The sequence below is a fragment of the Eschrichtius robustus genome, chromosome 5 (assembly GCF_028021215.1).
Source record: "Eschrichtius robustus isolate mEscRob2 chromosome 5, mEscRob2.pri, whole genome shotgun sequence".
NCBI classification, from domain to species: domain Eukaryota; kingdom Metazoa; phylum Chordata; class Mammalia; order Artiodactyla; family Eschrichtiidae; genus Eschrichtius; species Eschrichtius robustus.
In genome coordinates, this window is record NC_090828.1 from 27,439,974 (window position 1) to 27,457,005 (window position 17,032).

At 36.5% G+C, this 17,032-nt stretch overlaps 1 protein-coding gene across 8 annotated transcripts in view; it reads right to left on the reverse strand.

Annotated features, from left to right (window-relative positions):
- The window catches only part of MAP2 (microtubule associated protein 2), a 275,443-nt gene that overhangs the window by 24,880 nt on the left and 233,531 nt on the right, over nucleotides 1-17,032 (reverse strand). For 2 of the 8 annotated variants that reach the window (XM_068544550.1, XM_068544549.1), the window contains 7 exons: nucleotides 14,850-15,095; nucleotides 9,366-13,124; nucleotides 8,964-9,170; nucleotides 8,657-8,791; nucleotides 5,718-5,779; nucleotides 2,099-2,269; nucleotides 1,016-1,163 (listed from right to left, as the gene is read on the reverse strand). In XM_068544550.1, coding sequence (XP_068400651.1) covers nucleotides 1,016-1,163; nucleotides 2,099-2,269; nucleotides 5,718-5,779; nucleotides 8,657-8,791; nucleotides 8,964-9,170; nucleotides 9,366-13,124; nucleotides 14,850-15,095 — 4,728 coding nt within the window. The remainder of the gene's footprint in view (nucleotides 1-1,015; nucleotides 1,164-2,098; nucleotides 2,270-5,717; nucleotides 5,780-8,656; nucleotides 8,792-8,963; nucleotides 9,171-9,365; nucleotides 13,125-14,849; nucleotides 15,096-17,032) is intronic. The other 6 variants (XM_068544556.1, XM_068544551.1, XM_068544555.1 and 3 more) reach the window with 4 other exon arrangements.

Consider the following 17,032-nt stretch of genomic DNA (forward strand, 5'->3'; position numbering starts at 1 on the left):
TTCTTCTAAATCAATACAGAGAAGACATTTAGAGGATAGGTTGTGAGCTTATCAGTGGGCTGAAAACCAAATTCAACCATTTACTAGCTGTGTAGTATTGAACAAGTTACTGTCTTTAAAAGGTCAGTTTTCTCATCAGTAGATTTAATGAGGTTATTAATACCTAACCATCAGCATTGTTAATTAAACTGACTGAAAAATGTGTCTTAAGATTTTAGCACATATATGTGATTAATAAATGGTAGAATTTTTGTGGTAACAGAAACATGTTTATGAAAATAATTTAAACTACTAGATAGTCTTGGTAGCAACACGGCACATAAGTGGGTAATGATTGGAAATTTTTATATTCTTTACATAAACTGTGATAATTGCTGACCATTACATTATGAAATCAAAAGAAATTGAAGCTATTGCACAGAACATGCTATGTTTACAGCCTCACTGGAATGCAAATTCTTACCAAATTGAGCAGGATCCTTAATTTTGATTGTTGATTTTCTAGTGAGATTTTAGGACTTGGAATTCTAATAAAAGTTAAGCTTTTATATTTAAAAAGTCCCTGGACTTCCCTGGTGGTCCAGTGGTTAAGACTCCGAGCTTCCACTGCAGAGGGCACGGGTTCCACCCCTGGTCGGGGAAGTTCGGTACACCGTGTGGTGTGGCCAAAAAAAAAAAACCCTGACTATTGGTTTTCTCTACTAATTAGTTCTTTCGAATTTTCTTTTTTACTTTAAACTTGAAGAGAGAAAACATATTCTGAAAACGACTTTATTTCAATCCTATTTAATGGATAATGAGGTAGTATGTACTCATTTCCTCCATCAGTTGTTTTGACTCAAATAATTGTTTTGGACCCATTGAGAGTCTGGATCTCTGATTCTTAGGGCAAATATAATCTGATTTTAATGCATATTTTATTTGCAAATGTAAAATATAAGTACATTATAAGCTACTCCACTTAAGGGATTTTTAAAAAATGAATGAAAACGAAGCCAAAGCAAAATAAACCTACTAGTGGTCCGCCGTGCAGAAGAGGAGATAGAACTGTTGAGAGAGAAGGAGTTCTCATCTCTGTCTCCTGATACGCCTCGGCGAGGAGGGAGAATGGAGGACGGTCTCGGCAGAGAAGAGCGCTTTTCTGGGCTCTTGGTTACTCCATCCTGATTGGGGAAAATAAAACAACGTTGGGTTCCTGTGAATCTTCGTTTTAATTATACAAAGTAATTACATTGCTCTGGCTAATTTTCCTCCTGTGCTGATAGATGAATTTCTTTTAATCCACACTACTGACTTTTATATACTTATAAGCATTTCTGCTTCAAAACTTAGAAAGAATTCAGATTTGCCTAGAGGTTTTATAAAAATATATTATTTTGGAGTTAGTGCTAAAAATCGATGGTGAAATTCAAATTCTAAATGATAACATGGATAAAAATAATGTGCTCAAGTAGTCTCCAGGTAATTAATAATTTTAACTGAGAAGTCTTCATCAGCATGATAATGTATTAATCAGAAAGGACCGGCAGAAGGGCACTGCATGAGCAGTAATTAGCAATGATCACCACCATATACTGTGCACTTACGTGACAGGAGTGCTAAGAACTTTACATCCATTTATGATTTAATTTTTACAAAAAATGTTATATGCATTTTAGAGCTGAGGAAACAGCTTTCATCAGTTTATGTAATTTTTTCAAAAATCACTGAGTTGAGAGGTAGCAGAGTTAGTATTAAATCTTGATGTGTCTGACACTGAGCCCAAACTATTATATTATATGTAATATAACTTGGTACAATATTATATATAATATGCCATATGTAACATCATATATATATTTTGTATTTGAAATTTTATTAAATATCAAATAATAAATAAATTATGCATTGCATATCTTACAAAAAGACATCTATTTTTTAATGATTAGACTAGTTATAACTATTGAAACACTTAATTTGTACTTGTTTTTAATAAGGTCTATTGTTTATATGTCAAACACTTCAGAACTGAAAGTCTTTGCTTTCATACATTTACTGGATTGTGTCCTTCTCCCAAATTATGTTCCTTTCTGCACCTTTGATTGGCTTGCTGCCTTACCTTGTTCCCTGATTCTGAGTATGGTAAACGGTCTGTGGAGCCCGCTGAGGTGGGCTGTATGAATAAACTGTCAGAAAATGTAGCCCTTTTAGTCGTACTAGGGCAGGCTGAGCTGCATCGTGGGGACTTTGTGCTACCCTGTAAGGCAGGAATCTTTGACAAGGTAGAATTCTAGCCATGAAAGAAAACAAACAAAAGCACAAAATAAACCAAACTATGAAGTAAAAAGAAAATTAAAAAAAAAATGTAAACATATAAGAAATTAAATGTCTGCTTTTAATAAGAACACATGATAAATGGTTATAATCAATGATAGAGATGTATATTATGTGAGAACAAGAGATTTTCATTGAACACATCTTTTTAACTGGAACTAACTTAAGAATACATATATAATGAGAATATAGATTAAAATATTATTTATAAATTCTATGTATAAGGTCTCTGATTAAGCCATAAACCTTATAATGATACCATATTTGGAAAATATCTTGAGAGTCTGTTGGAATTGTTCCTTTAATAAACACAGCCCTTAAATGGTATATATAATCAACTTTTTGATCACATTTCAAGAACTTTAGAACAAAGTATATTTAAGGCCTAATAATGGAAAATAGTTCTTTTTTAAGTTGAGAAAATGCATTTTCAGATTATCTACACTGATTTCATCAGAAAATTGCAGATTTTATATATAATGAGTTCATTTTATGAGTCAAATGCATACCAGGGACCAAGTTATACCATAGAATTAATAACATTTTTATGCAGAGACCACAGTTTGTATGATGTGTTATAAATTCTAAAAATGAAAGTCAACACTGACTAGATTGCCCATAAAAATCACAAGACTTATTTCACAGGTATTGATAATCCCTGGGAAGACTGTCGGCAAGAGCAAGTGTAAGTGGGTTGGACATATATATACAGCTTTTGGAGAAAGTTATGCTGGCATGCCACATGTCTCAGGGGAGACTGTTAAAACTACAGACATGTATGACAAAGCCGAGGAGATTTTTATCTTTAAATAATTAATATGATTTAGCCGATACAAAAATAACATTTGAAACTAAGATTTTTATCTCAAGTTGTAACCTCCATAGACACTTCAAAGAGGCATAAGTATTCACAGATTGCACGAATCACTTCTTGTTTTACAGACCCAGCACCCTGAGTGGGAAGTATAACTGGGTCAGCACAAGTCATTCTTTTTTGACTGATGCTACCCACAAATTAGTGAATTTCAAAAGTGTGGAATAGGAAAGAAAAATGGAGTAATTGGATTGCCTCAAATTATGAAAGACATCTACTAATCTCCTGCTAAAAACAAAAACAAAATAAAATGAACAAACAAACAAACTCAAATGAAATGAAAGATTATAGGTTAGGTTCACAATAAAGATCAATTGAAAAATCAGAGAGAACTGTTCTGATGGATGTACTGAGTTAATCCTGAGGTTTTAGGAAACATAGGAAGAGGATGAGGTTACAAGGAAAAAGGAGGATTTTAAATGAGAAAATTAGAAAGAATGGTGGTCTAATCTCTCTTCTTCAGAAGGATGAGATGGGCATTTACAAGGAAAAAAAGTTAGTTTTTGTGTCAGATGTATATGGTCTCTGTCCAAGTGTAAGCATTGAATGCTAATTCTTGTTGAGTTACTTGAAGACCAACGGACTTGAAAATTTCTGAAACATTTTGCAAACAATGTAATCTTAAAAATTATTTTCCTACCAAGAGAAAGCTCAGACTTACTTTCTGTATCTGCTCAGAGAGAAAGCTCAGACTTACTTTCTGTATCTGCTCCTAAAGACTTCCACTTTTAAAATAATAATAATAATAATAATAATAATAACTATTGCTGTTTATTGAATAAATACTATGTTCTAAGCACTATAGAATGTACTATTTCATAAAATTACTGTACTTAGTGTTTACAACTCACTTATGATATAGGAATTTTTACTCCTCCCCTTATTTTTGGAAAATTAAGACACAGGAAGAAAAAGACCATATAGTTAATAAACGTTCAAAACTTGGATCTGGCCTGTTTCATGGCCCTGCTCTTAACCAACACAACCCACTAGTTCCCCATCAGAAACAGAAGGTAAAGAGATACAAATCTTGAAATAGCAGTGTGGTCAAAATGAGGACTAAAATTACCAAAGCAATAAATGGATTCTATTGCTTGCCATAAGTTCAGGAATATGTCTGAAAACATTTATATAATATCAAATATACATATATTTTTTAATCAACATAAAGTCCCTTGGCTTCAACATGATATAAAAGGTTTGGCTGTCATTGAAAATGAATTCCTATTTTTCACAATAAATAAAGAGAAGTCTAAAATTTTATTAGTTTTTAGAAAGCTAAACAAAGAATTGTGATTTACATATCATACCTGATGGCTAAGACCCAGAACACTGTGATACATTACTAACTATCATCACTCAAATTATTTGTTGTAATTTTAGGATTCCATGAGAAGTCTTCTAACTTTTTTTTTTCAATGAGAAGGAAGTAAAATACTTTGTGTTGGTTTTGGTCTTTTTAAAGTTTAAAAAACATGATTAATAATATAAAAATAAAATGTGCAAAATAAGAAATATAAAAGATTTATAAACATAGAAGAAGCTAAACATCATTAATACAACCAAATTAAAACAACAAAATATTTCATCTCCATAGCTTGGTAAATATAGAAAAAGTATAGAGATATCTAGTAATAATGAATATAAGCATGTTCATATACAGCTGGAGGACATATAAGCTGTAGAACCTTTCTGGAGGGCTATTTGACAATATGCAGCAAAAAGTTTAAATGCGGACTTTCTTTTTGAAACAATGATTTTGCTACTAGAAAATTATCCTAAGGAAATGCATATGGATACATTCATAGATGTAGCCAAAAAGATTTCTACAGTAATACTGCTAAAATAACAGAAAACTAGTTTGAATGTTAAGTAATGGGAAATTGATTAAGTACATCACTGTAAAAATATAAAATGCAATATTATGTAGTCATTAAAATGATGTACAAGCATGTTTAATGACATGGAAATCTGTTTATTGTTTAACTAAAAAACTGATATGTGGTGTTTCCATCTGTGTTATTAAACCTATAAATGTGTAAAAAAAATTAAGATTTTATGTCAAAATGGTAACTGCAGTTATCTTTAGATGAGGAGATAATATATTTTTACTTATTTTTCTCATCTACATTAATTTTCTCATATTCTGATTTTGTAAAACAACAATGAAAATGTGTTGTAAAATACAGTTTAGTGTTGATTATAATGGTCTATCTTGATTCTATGAAAAGTAAATAAATTGGGCTCCCCCGCTTTTGCCAGATCATTATGGTGTTTCACATGTTTTTGTCTTACTAACAAAGAGGCAGCCTAAATCCCAGCTCTGCCCTCACCAGCTACCATCACATTCCAGAAGACATTCGGACATGCTTGAATGCCATCGAGAATCAATCTGGGTGAGTGAATGATCTAAAATGTTTTAAAAGAGTAAACATCTGAAGTCTAAATTTTATCTAAAATTATTAAAACATTGCCACTAATACCAAAGGGAATGTTGAATGAAGAACAAGGAAAAAGTTATTTTACTCACAGACACTTTGTCCTTTGCCTGTTTAAATACACTGGGAGCCTGAGCTGATTCAGCACCTGCTGCTGTTGAAAGAGGAGACAAAAACAACCCCACACTTAGTGGCTAAAGACCACGTAAATGCATTTTTAATGCCTTCTGGATATTCAGTTGTGGCAACAGACTAATGCAAAGCGAATTTTGTTTATATTGAGACTCAAATTCAGTAACTGAAGAAACCCGAATAATAAGAACATTATAGCCTGTGGCTCCCACTATAGAGTGTGCTAATTACTATAACCCAGTGTTTACCAAAGCACAGGTAAGCACACCAAGTAATTTTCTGTTACCAATGTACCCTTAAATTACTATTGATCCTTCAGAATGGAAATCATAGGACAGTAATCCGAATGCTGCAGAATTTAAGGAAAAGGGGAGTGATTGGTTTCTAGGGTGGGCATCACATAAGAATATTCACGGAGATTCCCAAACCTTCTTTATGTAGCCACTGTCATATCTACAGATATTTCTGCATTTTATATTTTAAACTGTCATGGTCTGCCAACCCCTTTCCCTCTGCACCCCTTCATTTCACAATATGAATGACACACTTGTTTGACGTGAAACGGACCACACGAGAAGGGAAGGGAAGAAAAATGGCTTGTCAAGAAGAGAAAACATGAGAGGAATTTTAAGTTCAGTAAAATAGACCATGTTCTACACATGCACTTCCTGTATGAAATTATTACCACATCTGTTACTGTTGTTTCTCTTGCTGCTGTTTTATACTTCTGGTTTCAATTTTAAACTCCATCATCTCTAGCATAATTTCTGCTGATGACTTACCTGACTTGACTTAAATATCTTTCATGATTGAACACAACCCTTTGTGTTTGGGGAAACTGTCCCTATTTAACAATTGGGCTAAAAAATAAAAGGCATAAAGTTGTGTGTTTACTTCCACCTTAATTTTCTTTCCAAGAGAGAAATCCTCTGGAAAAAAAATAGTTATCCTTATAAGCGCTCCAAATGAATTTCAAAAAGGTTTCTTATGCCATGTGCAGTTCTAATACAAAAATAGTAATGGTCTACAATATGTTCTATGCTATTTAGGACTGGCTAGTAAGATTATTCGAAGACTCTGAAACTAATTTTTTTTTAAAAGAAGCAGTGCAAATTATGCCTCTTTACTATTTCTACAATAGAGCTCATTTTTCTGCGACATATATACTTTGCTTTAAGTCAATGAAACTCATGTTTGGTATATGCTTTCTGTTTGAGTATCTTAATATTTGAATAAAAAAGGAAGATCCTAATTAGTCCAAAGATCTTAAATTTCCTTTAATGAATGAAATAAAAAGGCAAGTTATTCTCAGTGTGGCATATTGAATACTACTGACATGCAGGTACTTCACCAAACCATTTGACATTTCCTCTGAAACTGTACAATCCTAATATATTTTTCATCTTTTTAGGTGGCATATAGGACTTTTATGCCCCAACCAAGAGATTCTGCCTGTGCAAGCATTTTTCTAACTAGAAGAAAAATTCCAAGTTTAATGAAAATGTACTAAGTAAGATGCACTATAAGATTTAGAGATGTCATGTTAATTCCTAACTCTTAACTTAGAGGAACCCTTCATTCTAAACTTTCATCATCAAGGTGTGTGTATAATTATGTCTTCTACTTTCAAATCCTGCCTTACATACTAGTTCTTGAAGGATGCTCATGAGATATTTCCTATATGAAGAACACAAATTAAAAATACTTGAAATTTTTAGTGGCTATCATGAAACCATCAACCTTGATTTTTTTTCTTACAAGGGTTAATGCTGTTCCTAACCCTTTAAAGCCATCCAAAGATTCATATAAAGGCACTTCTAATGTATAATGGATTGGGAAATATTCCTTTCTGACTTAAGAACTCTGATGCCTTCTTTTGTAGACTGCAATTGTGCCATTTAATCAATGCTAAAATAAAATATATGCTAAATGAAGAGTATCCTAATATAATTATACATTTAAAATAAATACTTTGCACTGAAATTTAGGAATAGAGTTTACATTATAGATATTATGTATGGTCTTTTATGATGATTTGTAACATGTTTCACTCCTTCATTCTACTACTTTTTTAAACAGTAAAAAACAAGTATATCTGAAGAAGACAGAACAATAAGAAGGTAGGAAAATAGAAATAAACCTAAATTCTAAGATATTGGGAGGGAAGGGGTTTATTACATTTTAAATTTATTAAATTTTTGAATGCTACATTATGTAGGGGAATTTAGCAGTTTGGATCCAACACATTTAAGAAAATCCCAAGGACAAAATGTCAGCTAAGAGATGTAGTATCATCAGAAAGCCTGGCTAATTTTGGATATGAAAAATAAAATCTGATGGGATTACCAGACAATTTCCTTTTCCTTTTTTTTCTTTCATCCAAAAGCAAAGTAATTTTTCAACCACAATTTTACCCCAGATTTGCTTTTCATTTTCCATCTCAAAATCACTATGCATTCTTGGTGGTTCTCAGTAAATTCATCAACATCAGTAACAGATTTGGCAATAACAATATAGAAAATAGGACAAATACACATGGGTTTTTAAGCATGAGGGAGATAAATAAGCAAAATAATGAGAATGCATACCACGGTTATATTCATCGCCATCGTCTAACCAAACACACAGAATGAAAATAGGAATCCCCAGAACGTGACACTAGAGCACAATGCCAAGATACAATCACTGTTAAGTCTGAGCATGACAAAGAAACAGATGGTCATGACCTCTTCTGCAGGGAGGGAAAAAAAAAAAATAATGATACAAGACACTTAATAGCGAAATTGTTCATGACTGCTGAGATTCTTGGAAGAAAAACAAAACGAAGCTGCTACGGTAATGACATAAAAAAAAATACATGTCTATGTTTGCCAGCCACATTGCAGAATTGAACAGTCACCTGTCGTTTTCCGCTTAACACAGGAGAGATGAGTTGGTCTAGTATATTTGATAGCAGGTTTTAAAATGAATTTCCTGGAGGGAGAGTGGGCCTGAACTTCTGTTTTTTTAGCAAGTTCAGCCTTCTTATAAACTGCTATGAATAAGAAAACACAAAAAGCATACCATCAGGAAAAAATAAACACTTGGAGCAAAACCGAATGAAATTTCATCAATAATTAGTTACCACGGTTAGGCAGTTTCTTCTACAAAAGAGTAATAATGAATTACTTCAAAAACATTTTTAAAGAAGTGATTGTTAAATGAACCTTTTTTCCTTCTCACTTCATCTCTGGAGACTGTGCTAGGTTCCTTTTTAGCTATTTTTCTTTCAGGAGTGGAAATTCTGCCTCTCCCGGTTTTAAAAGGCTTTTCTTTTCTATGTTTCTCAAGAGATGGTCTCCGAGCTTCCTTTTCAGCTTTCTCCTCTTTAGGAATAGTTTCTAACTGCTCTGTCATGATGCTCCTATCATCATCTGCGGATCAAAGCAAACCATGACAACAACAACAACGAAAACATTAGTAACAAATGTACAAAATCCTTCATCTATTTAAAAAAATGCAAAATCAAGAGATAAAGGGTCATTTTAAAATGTTTAAAATGAAAAAAAAATTCCACTAGGTTACTGGATTTTATTTGGGAGTAGAAAATTTAAAAAAATAATGCACACCTTGAGTGTCCACCCAGAGGCTGTCAGCATCCATGATGGAGTCATCAATGGTGGTCTCGTCTTTGTAATCGTCATAGGTTTCTGTCTTATATTCTGAGAGTCCAACCTCTTCTCGCTCAGGGGAAGCCGGAGCTTCTGGGGAGCCATCCTTGGGTTCAGCCTGGGCTTCAGCTGCCTCTTCTACATCAAGCTCTTCTTCAGTACGGGGGGATGGTCTCCTTTCTACCTCAGGCTGCTCTAAGGCTGCAAAGCGCACACTGTGGGAACCCAACTCCCCTTCATCAGTTGTGGTTTGCACGACAGTGATGAAATCGTCCTCGATGGTTACAACGGACTCAATCACTCCCTTGTGTTCGCCAGGGCAGGTCTCCACAAATTCCTCCCTGACACCTGGGACACCCAGGTCAGTAATCTGAAGGGTGTCTGAGCGGAAGAGCAGTTTATCATATTCTCCCTGGGCTTCTATCTCTTCTTCCTCATTCTCAGCCTCTGCTGGTTCAGCTCCAGTGGCTTCAGGCAATGGTTCTGTAACCTCAGAGGGCGTGATAGATATATCTGGGGTCTCCTTATTTTCTTCTTTTGGCAGCTGAATAAATTCCATCTGGACGTCAGCTCTCTCATCTGCGGCTAAATCAGCCTCTGAAACAGCAGGTGCACAGGGTATTTCCACAGACAATTTGATGGCAATCTCGTCTTGAATTAGAGAAGATTCTGGGGAAATTTCCTTCTTGCCCTCATCAGCTTTCAAGGACTCCATGGTGAGGCTTTCATGCTCACCGCTGGACTCATAGGACTCCTCTTTGTCTACAGCCTCCTGATGCACCAGGTCAGGCTTGGCCACCTTCTCCTTGACTTCTGTTTCACTAACTTTTGTGCCTTCTTTCACGTGGCCAGACTCAACACCTATAAATGCATCTGCCTCCTGAGGTGCTGTGGATGAGGGGGCGAGGTCTTGGGTAGCCTTGTGTTTAAGCTCTGTTGCCTTTCCAGCATCTATGTGTAGCCCTGAGGCCATCTGTCCAAAGTCACTGATTTTAACATCTATCTGACCCTGGTCAGCTTTCTTTGCGGCAAAATCCAGTTCTGGTTCAGCTTTTTGGGATGGTTCTACTTCAGCTACCTCTGGCACGGAACTAAGACCTTTCTCTGCTTTCTCAGCCATGAGAGGTGATGCATCTTTTGAGACTGTCAGTTCTTTGGCTGAAGCTTGCTCATGGGTTACTCCTAATCCAAAAGTTTCAACTTTATCACCAGCCTCTTCTGTTTCCTTGGCATGTTCTTTTGAATCGGCATGTTCTTCACTTTTTTCTAGTAAAGTATCCAGCTTATCATTCGCTTTCTTCTCCTGATCAAACTCCCTACTCAGTCCTGATTTGTCACCAGAGATAGGCGGGGATGCTTCTTTCTCAGCACTGAGTTCATCTTTGACTCTTCCAGCAGCTGCCAGTTTGACTTCAATCAGTGAAAGATCCGTGACCAAATCTCTTCGTGCTTTATCATCAGTGCCTTCATAAAAGGAACCACTCTCCCCAGATAAATTCTCACTGTCTTGAACAGGTGATGGGAGTGGGACTGTGTATTTATTGAACACACAGTAGCCCAGGTCTTCGAGCTGACTGTCAGTTTTAACTATGACGTGGTTTTCATCAGTGACAGGGGGGAAGCCAGTACTACTCTCCTCCACCACAGTCTCTGATGGGACTGATTTTCTCCTGGCAACCTCAGCATCTGCACTCACGGAAGCTAATCTGGACCTTGTGCCTGCCAGGTCTAGCATCTCAGGCAGGTCAGGTGCCATGACAGTACCATTTTTGTAATAATCTTTGGCTAGGAAAGGTGATTCACACGATGTCTCGACTTGGGTGTTTTCCTCTCCAGTAGCTTTTTCCCCCTTTATCTGTTCTTTTTCTTCTTTGCTTTCTGTTGGGAAGCAAGGGGCTTTGTCCGCTGCAGGTGTTGTGGCTGGAAGGTAATCATCTCCTTCGTCCATACTTCCACTAGTGTTGGTTAGAATATCAGAAGCAAGGGGAGAAAGATCATGCCCCCGACCAAAGTTAAATCCAAGGGCTATGGAATCCAGGCAAGACATGGGCAAATTGATTGACATGCTTCTTTGCTCTATTGCAGACCTACCACCAAGTCCTAAACTCCTGCTTAGTGTCAAGTCATCCTTATTCTTACTGTGGAGATCCCTTTTCTCCCCATACACTTTTGGATCAATAGTGAACATTCTTTCTTGAGGAGAGCTGGGCTCTTCAGGTAAGTCAGATGGATAACTCTGTGTGAGAGTGCTATACCCTGCTTCTTGTGCTGGAGCACTGGGCTGGGAGTCTTTCTCTGCCGGAAGTGCCTTGTCGCCGTTTTTATACATGGAAGATACGGTATCAAAAGACTCTTGGGCACTTTCTCTTGTGTCACTCAGTTCATAGTAATCACTGCCTGGCTGGATACTTTTTGTCACTTCTTCTTTCAAGGCAGATGTTTCAAAGTACTTGGACATTCCTGACTTATCTTCATAAAATGGCATGTCAAGCTCAGCTGACGTAACAGCTCCAACTCCTTCAACCTTATTATCTTTGTCAGCAACTTTTTCTTCAAAAAGCTCCTGGGTGGCACTCTTTTCACTTAGTGCAGCTGGTTCAGTCATGACTTTTTCCGGTGTCTTAGAGGTCACGGCTGAATCAGTAACTGCTTGCTCCAAACTTACAGGGAATGAGTCCTGTTTTAATATATCTGTGGGAAGCTCCTGGCCTTTCGGTTCTTCTTTGGAGTAAGTGTGCTCTGTGGAGGGCTGAATTACACCTGTTTCTTCATCTGTCAATTTTGGGGCTTCGCTCTCTTTTGACACAGCTTCTTCGTCAGAAATGGTTGTTTGTTCTTCAAGCTTTAGGTGAGGTTCCTTTTCAGTAAGCACAGATTCCTGTTCACTGAAGGTGGGAGTCTCTTTTATCCGCACACTCTCTTGCTTTATGGCCCCTTTCTCTTCTCCTAAACCTTTCTCCAGACCATAATCTTCCACAATCGAAATGTGAGCATCTTTGGGTGATGTAACTGCCTCTGAGGCTGGTGCTTCTGCCATTTTGTCAGGTTGATCCTTATGGGGCTCTTCAACTTTAGAACTATCTTTGGCAGTCGCTGGGCTACCAGTTTCTTCCAAAGATTTTTTGTCATCTGGCTGTAATAGGGCGGGGGCAAAGGGTGATGTTGCTGCAACAATGTCATTCTTTGTGACATCTAAAGGAAGAGTGAAGCTTCCACCCTGAAAGGGACTTGGCATGGGAGAATCAAATTGTTTCCCTTCCCATTTTGGGATGTCCTCAAGTACGTCTTTTTCCTTCATGGGTGTTAGGGGGCCAGGAGATACTGGAGCAACTAAACCCCACTCATCCTTTTTTGCTTCCATTGGCATTTGGATGAACCAGTCCTTTTGCTCTTTTGCAGCTGAGGGCTCTGCGGGAAGGCCAATATCAGGTACCACTAGGCTCGGTTCTGTCTTCTGTTTTGTGTCTTCTAGGCTGGCACCCAGAGTATGCCCAAACAGAGTGGGAGGTACTTTTTCTTCTTCTGTGTCTTGCATGTCCTTTTTATCAGGGGAAGTTTTAGTTGTCTCAGGCTGAGAAACTAAGGCAGCATGTTGAAGGTCTTCACCAGGCTTACTTTCTTTCTCTGACTCCTTTTCCTTCTTGTCTAATGGCTCAGCTGGAGAGGGAGTCAATTCCTGTTGATCATGAAACTCCATCTTCGAGGCTGTAAGCAAACCTGAAGTAATTGGGTTGATTTTTAAACAAATAATAGGCAAGTGCTTTCAGGCAGTAAGCTTAAAATTATATTTTGAAATGGCAAATGAATGGTAGGGTATAAAGAAAAACTATGAAACATGCAAGCATGCTACTCATTTAAAAACCAATATGAAAATGTCAGGACTGAGATATATTTGTACGATTGCTAAAATGAACTCCCATTGTGAATTAATGTGTACAGAAATTGTAATAAGAGTATATTTTGAATACTCTTTTTTCCTTTGTTTGGTCTCTCTAAACAGTATGTGATGTGTACTGTAATAGAAAAAAAATTTCATGTGCCTTCTACAGATAAAATTACAAATTAAAGAATATTGAATAAGTAACTAACATTAAGGTACAAAAGAATCTATATAGTAATCTAAATATGGAAAAGAATTTATTTCTACTGACCTTTTTCTTTTGTTTTCTAATCTGTAAGTGAATTGGCAGGCCATGGGCAGAAGGCCAATTAAGTTATAGTTGTATGTGTTAAATAAATTCAGTTAACTGGATTGACAAGTTCTAGGATCAATTTTGGGGGCACTGAAAGGTTACTAGAATAAATTTTTAGAAGTCATCTGAGATTAAATTTCGGTAATACAAATAAATGATTACTACTGACTTTATATGATATGACCTAAATATTGACAAGTCAATTTCTACCACATATCAAAATTCTTAAGTCCTAATCATTACTTACTCTGTATGGTAGATGTAAGAAAATCTGAATTATACTGATAATACTGGGAAGTCATGTGACTAACAAAATTTTAAAGAGTCAACTATTAAAATTCTTTCTCTCCTTGGTCATGACCTCATTCCCTGGAATGTGACCAACTGGTGAAGCACTGACCAGTATTGGCTTTAGAGATGCTTCACAGAGATTAAATGACTCTTTTTAATTTTTACTTGTTCACCAATCCAAAAGGCTTCAGAGTCTCAATTGTATTTTAAGGTCAAAGTTATTTCACTGTGGTCAATAGGGCTAAATGTAATTATCTGGAAAATAAAACTCAGTCATGTCCTGAAGAGCAAGTGTAAGGATCATTATTACCTTATATACTTGTGTGTCTTTTTGTCACAATAGAAAAGAAATACTTTACGAACTTTCTAATAAAGGTTAGATTAATGAAAACTCAAGAGATATGGTGATTATCAAAGGGGTTGGCTGCCATGGAAAGGAAATGATATGAGAAGCATCAGCAGGCGCTTTTAAGGAAACCAAACCAGTATTCACTGAAGCGTAAAAAAATATAGCACACTGCGGTTGCAAAGAAAAGCGATTCTACCGTTTAAGCCTTTATGTGCCAAAATCCATCTCTACAGTTTGAAAGAAAAGCACATGAATTGCTGTCCCCCAAAATAAAAATAAAAATATACATGTATTAGCAATGTGACTGGCAAACATTTGAGATGAAGAGGGGGGGGTGGAAAAAAGCTCACATAGTGTCATCAGCCTGGCTGCAAAGCGTATTGTATCATGGCAAAGTAAAACCAGGAATCAGCTGCAGCAGTGGAAAATCAAGCTGCCACACAGCACCTGCACAAGCCACACTCTCTGCTCATTAAGTCTCAAACAGTGGTTTTGGGATCATGAGAAGACCCAGCGATGGAATAGCATTGGAAAGGCATCAGGTTGGTAAGCTGCTGGAGAGATCTATCTTTTGCAACAAAACACATGCAAATCCTAAGAAAGACACACCTTCCCCGGCAGAGGAAGGGGTTTTTACTTCTGGAGACACCTCCGCGACCTCTTTTATACTTTTCTCCTGTGGGGTCCCTGCTGGGGCGCTCTCTTCAGGAGCTATTTGGGCCTCCGCACTAGACTCCACTTGGACCTCACTGAGGCCCTTGGGCTGGTCTGAGGCCTTGGCAGCCTCACACTCTTTCCCAGGAAGAGTGGCAGGTTTCTCTTCCTCAGCCATTGGACTCGCTAGCGTTTCTTCTTCTTAGGGAGGAAAAAGATGTTGACATCATGACCACAGAAACATACATGAAACAACAGAAATATTATTCAAGGAACACTTTCAGCTCGATTATATTGACCTCACAAGAACCTCTTTTACCATTTGGATGAGCAAATTAATATCCTAATGCAATGGACATTATGTATTGCTTGGAAAATTATTATGCATAATCTGCAAATCATGATGCCTTTTACAGTCTCATGAAAAGGCTCTTTATTTTAAAACTTGAGAGCTGGAAGGGTTTTATTGCTCTATTACCCTCAGTGGAAATGGCAGTAAGTTGCACACAATGTGGAAAGCTGGCTGGAAATAAGAGATGGTACTGCCAGATAACAGATGGTTGTGAAAAGATAGAAGCATTGATGTGCTGAAACAAGCCTTTAAATTTGTTAGACATGTGCTGTTTTCTCCAATGCAGGAAGCCCCTACATACGAATTTCTGATTACTTAATTTAAAACACGCAAACTTCGCTAAAGAAATCTTTGAGAATAAAAAGCCTGGCCTCAAAATAATATCCAATCAACTACCTTATTATCAGCTTTATCACGAAATCCATCAAAACTCTTTAAAATATAATTTATTTAGTATTTTTAAGGCCAAAGACTACCTAACTTAATTTATTTTACCTTCATTGCATTATATGATTGGAGAATGTAAAAATTTTCAAGAAGTAAAATATTTTGAAAAACAAGGTCCAGGTAAGAGTTAATTTCACTACTATTTCGAAAAGTCTACCTCTGGGACACGACTGTTATCAGATTGTTCAAACCATTGAAGTATCAGTAATATAGTTCTTGTATAGTTCTCTTTGACACTGAAGAAAGAAAATGTGCATATTATAAAGCATCATTTCTGCAATTCAAAGCAAAACCACCAAGGAAAGATAATTGAGTGGCAATAAAACTGCCAAAATATCCTCCCCAAAGACGTATATCACAGAGAAAGATGTTAACAATTAAAATGTAAAAAACAAATTTACGAAGGCCATGAATTATCGTGTTCATTTGTTTCTCATTTACACTTCAAATGTTAGTAAAATAAATCCCATTTTATTGCTTAAGAAATTAGAGGGAGGGACTTCCCTGGTGGCGCAGTGGTTAAGAATCCGCCTGCCAATGCAGGGGACACGGGTTCGAGCCCTGGTCCGGGAAGATCCCACATGCTGTGGAGCAACTAAGCCCATGCGCCACAACTACTGAGCCTGCTCTCTAGAACCCACGAGCCACAACTACCAAGCCAAGGGGCTCTCTAGAGCCCGTGGGCTACAACTACTGAAGCCTGAACGCCTAGAGCCCGTGCTTCACAACAAGAGAAGCCACCACAATGAGAAGCCCGTGCACCGCATAGAACAGTAGCCCCCGCTCGCCACAACAAGAAAAAGACTACACGCAGCAATGGAGACCCAATGCAGACAAAAATAATAAATAAATAAATTTATATATACAAAAAAAAGAAATTAGAGGGAAATATATAAGCTGTTTTCTAGTTCTGCAAATGAATGACTCTTACGAAATTCCTATGAAACAACTATACATTGTTTAAATGGACCTGTGAGAAAGACTACAGATGGAAAGGAAAGAAATTTTTTGAGAAATATTAAAATCCTTCGAGGGGGGAAAAAAAAGGACTACTTCTATTTTCTCACATTTAGCACTCAGAAACTTTCATTGTTGTAATTTAATTATGTCAGTAACATTTTAAGCATTCCGATTCTAACTCATTATTAAGGCAATTTTTATAATGCCATAGAATTAGAGATTTTGATTAAAGCTAAGAGACTTTTAATATAGCTGCTTTAATATAGCACCTTATTGGATGAAATCTTATCAATTTAATTCACGTTTTCCAAATCCATGTAATTTTTTAGCTTTCCATTTTCTCATTTTGTCTAAATCATGTTTATTTCCACACCTGTTC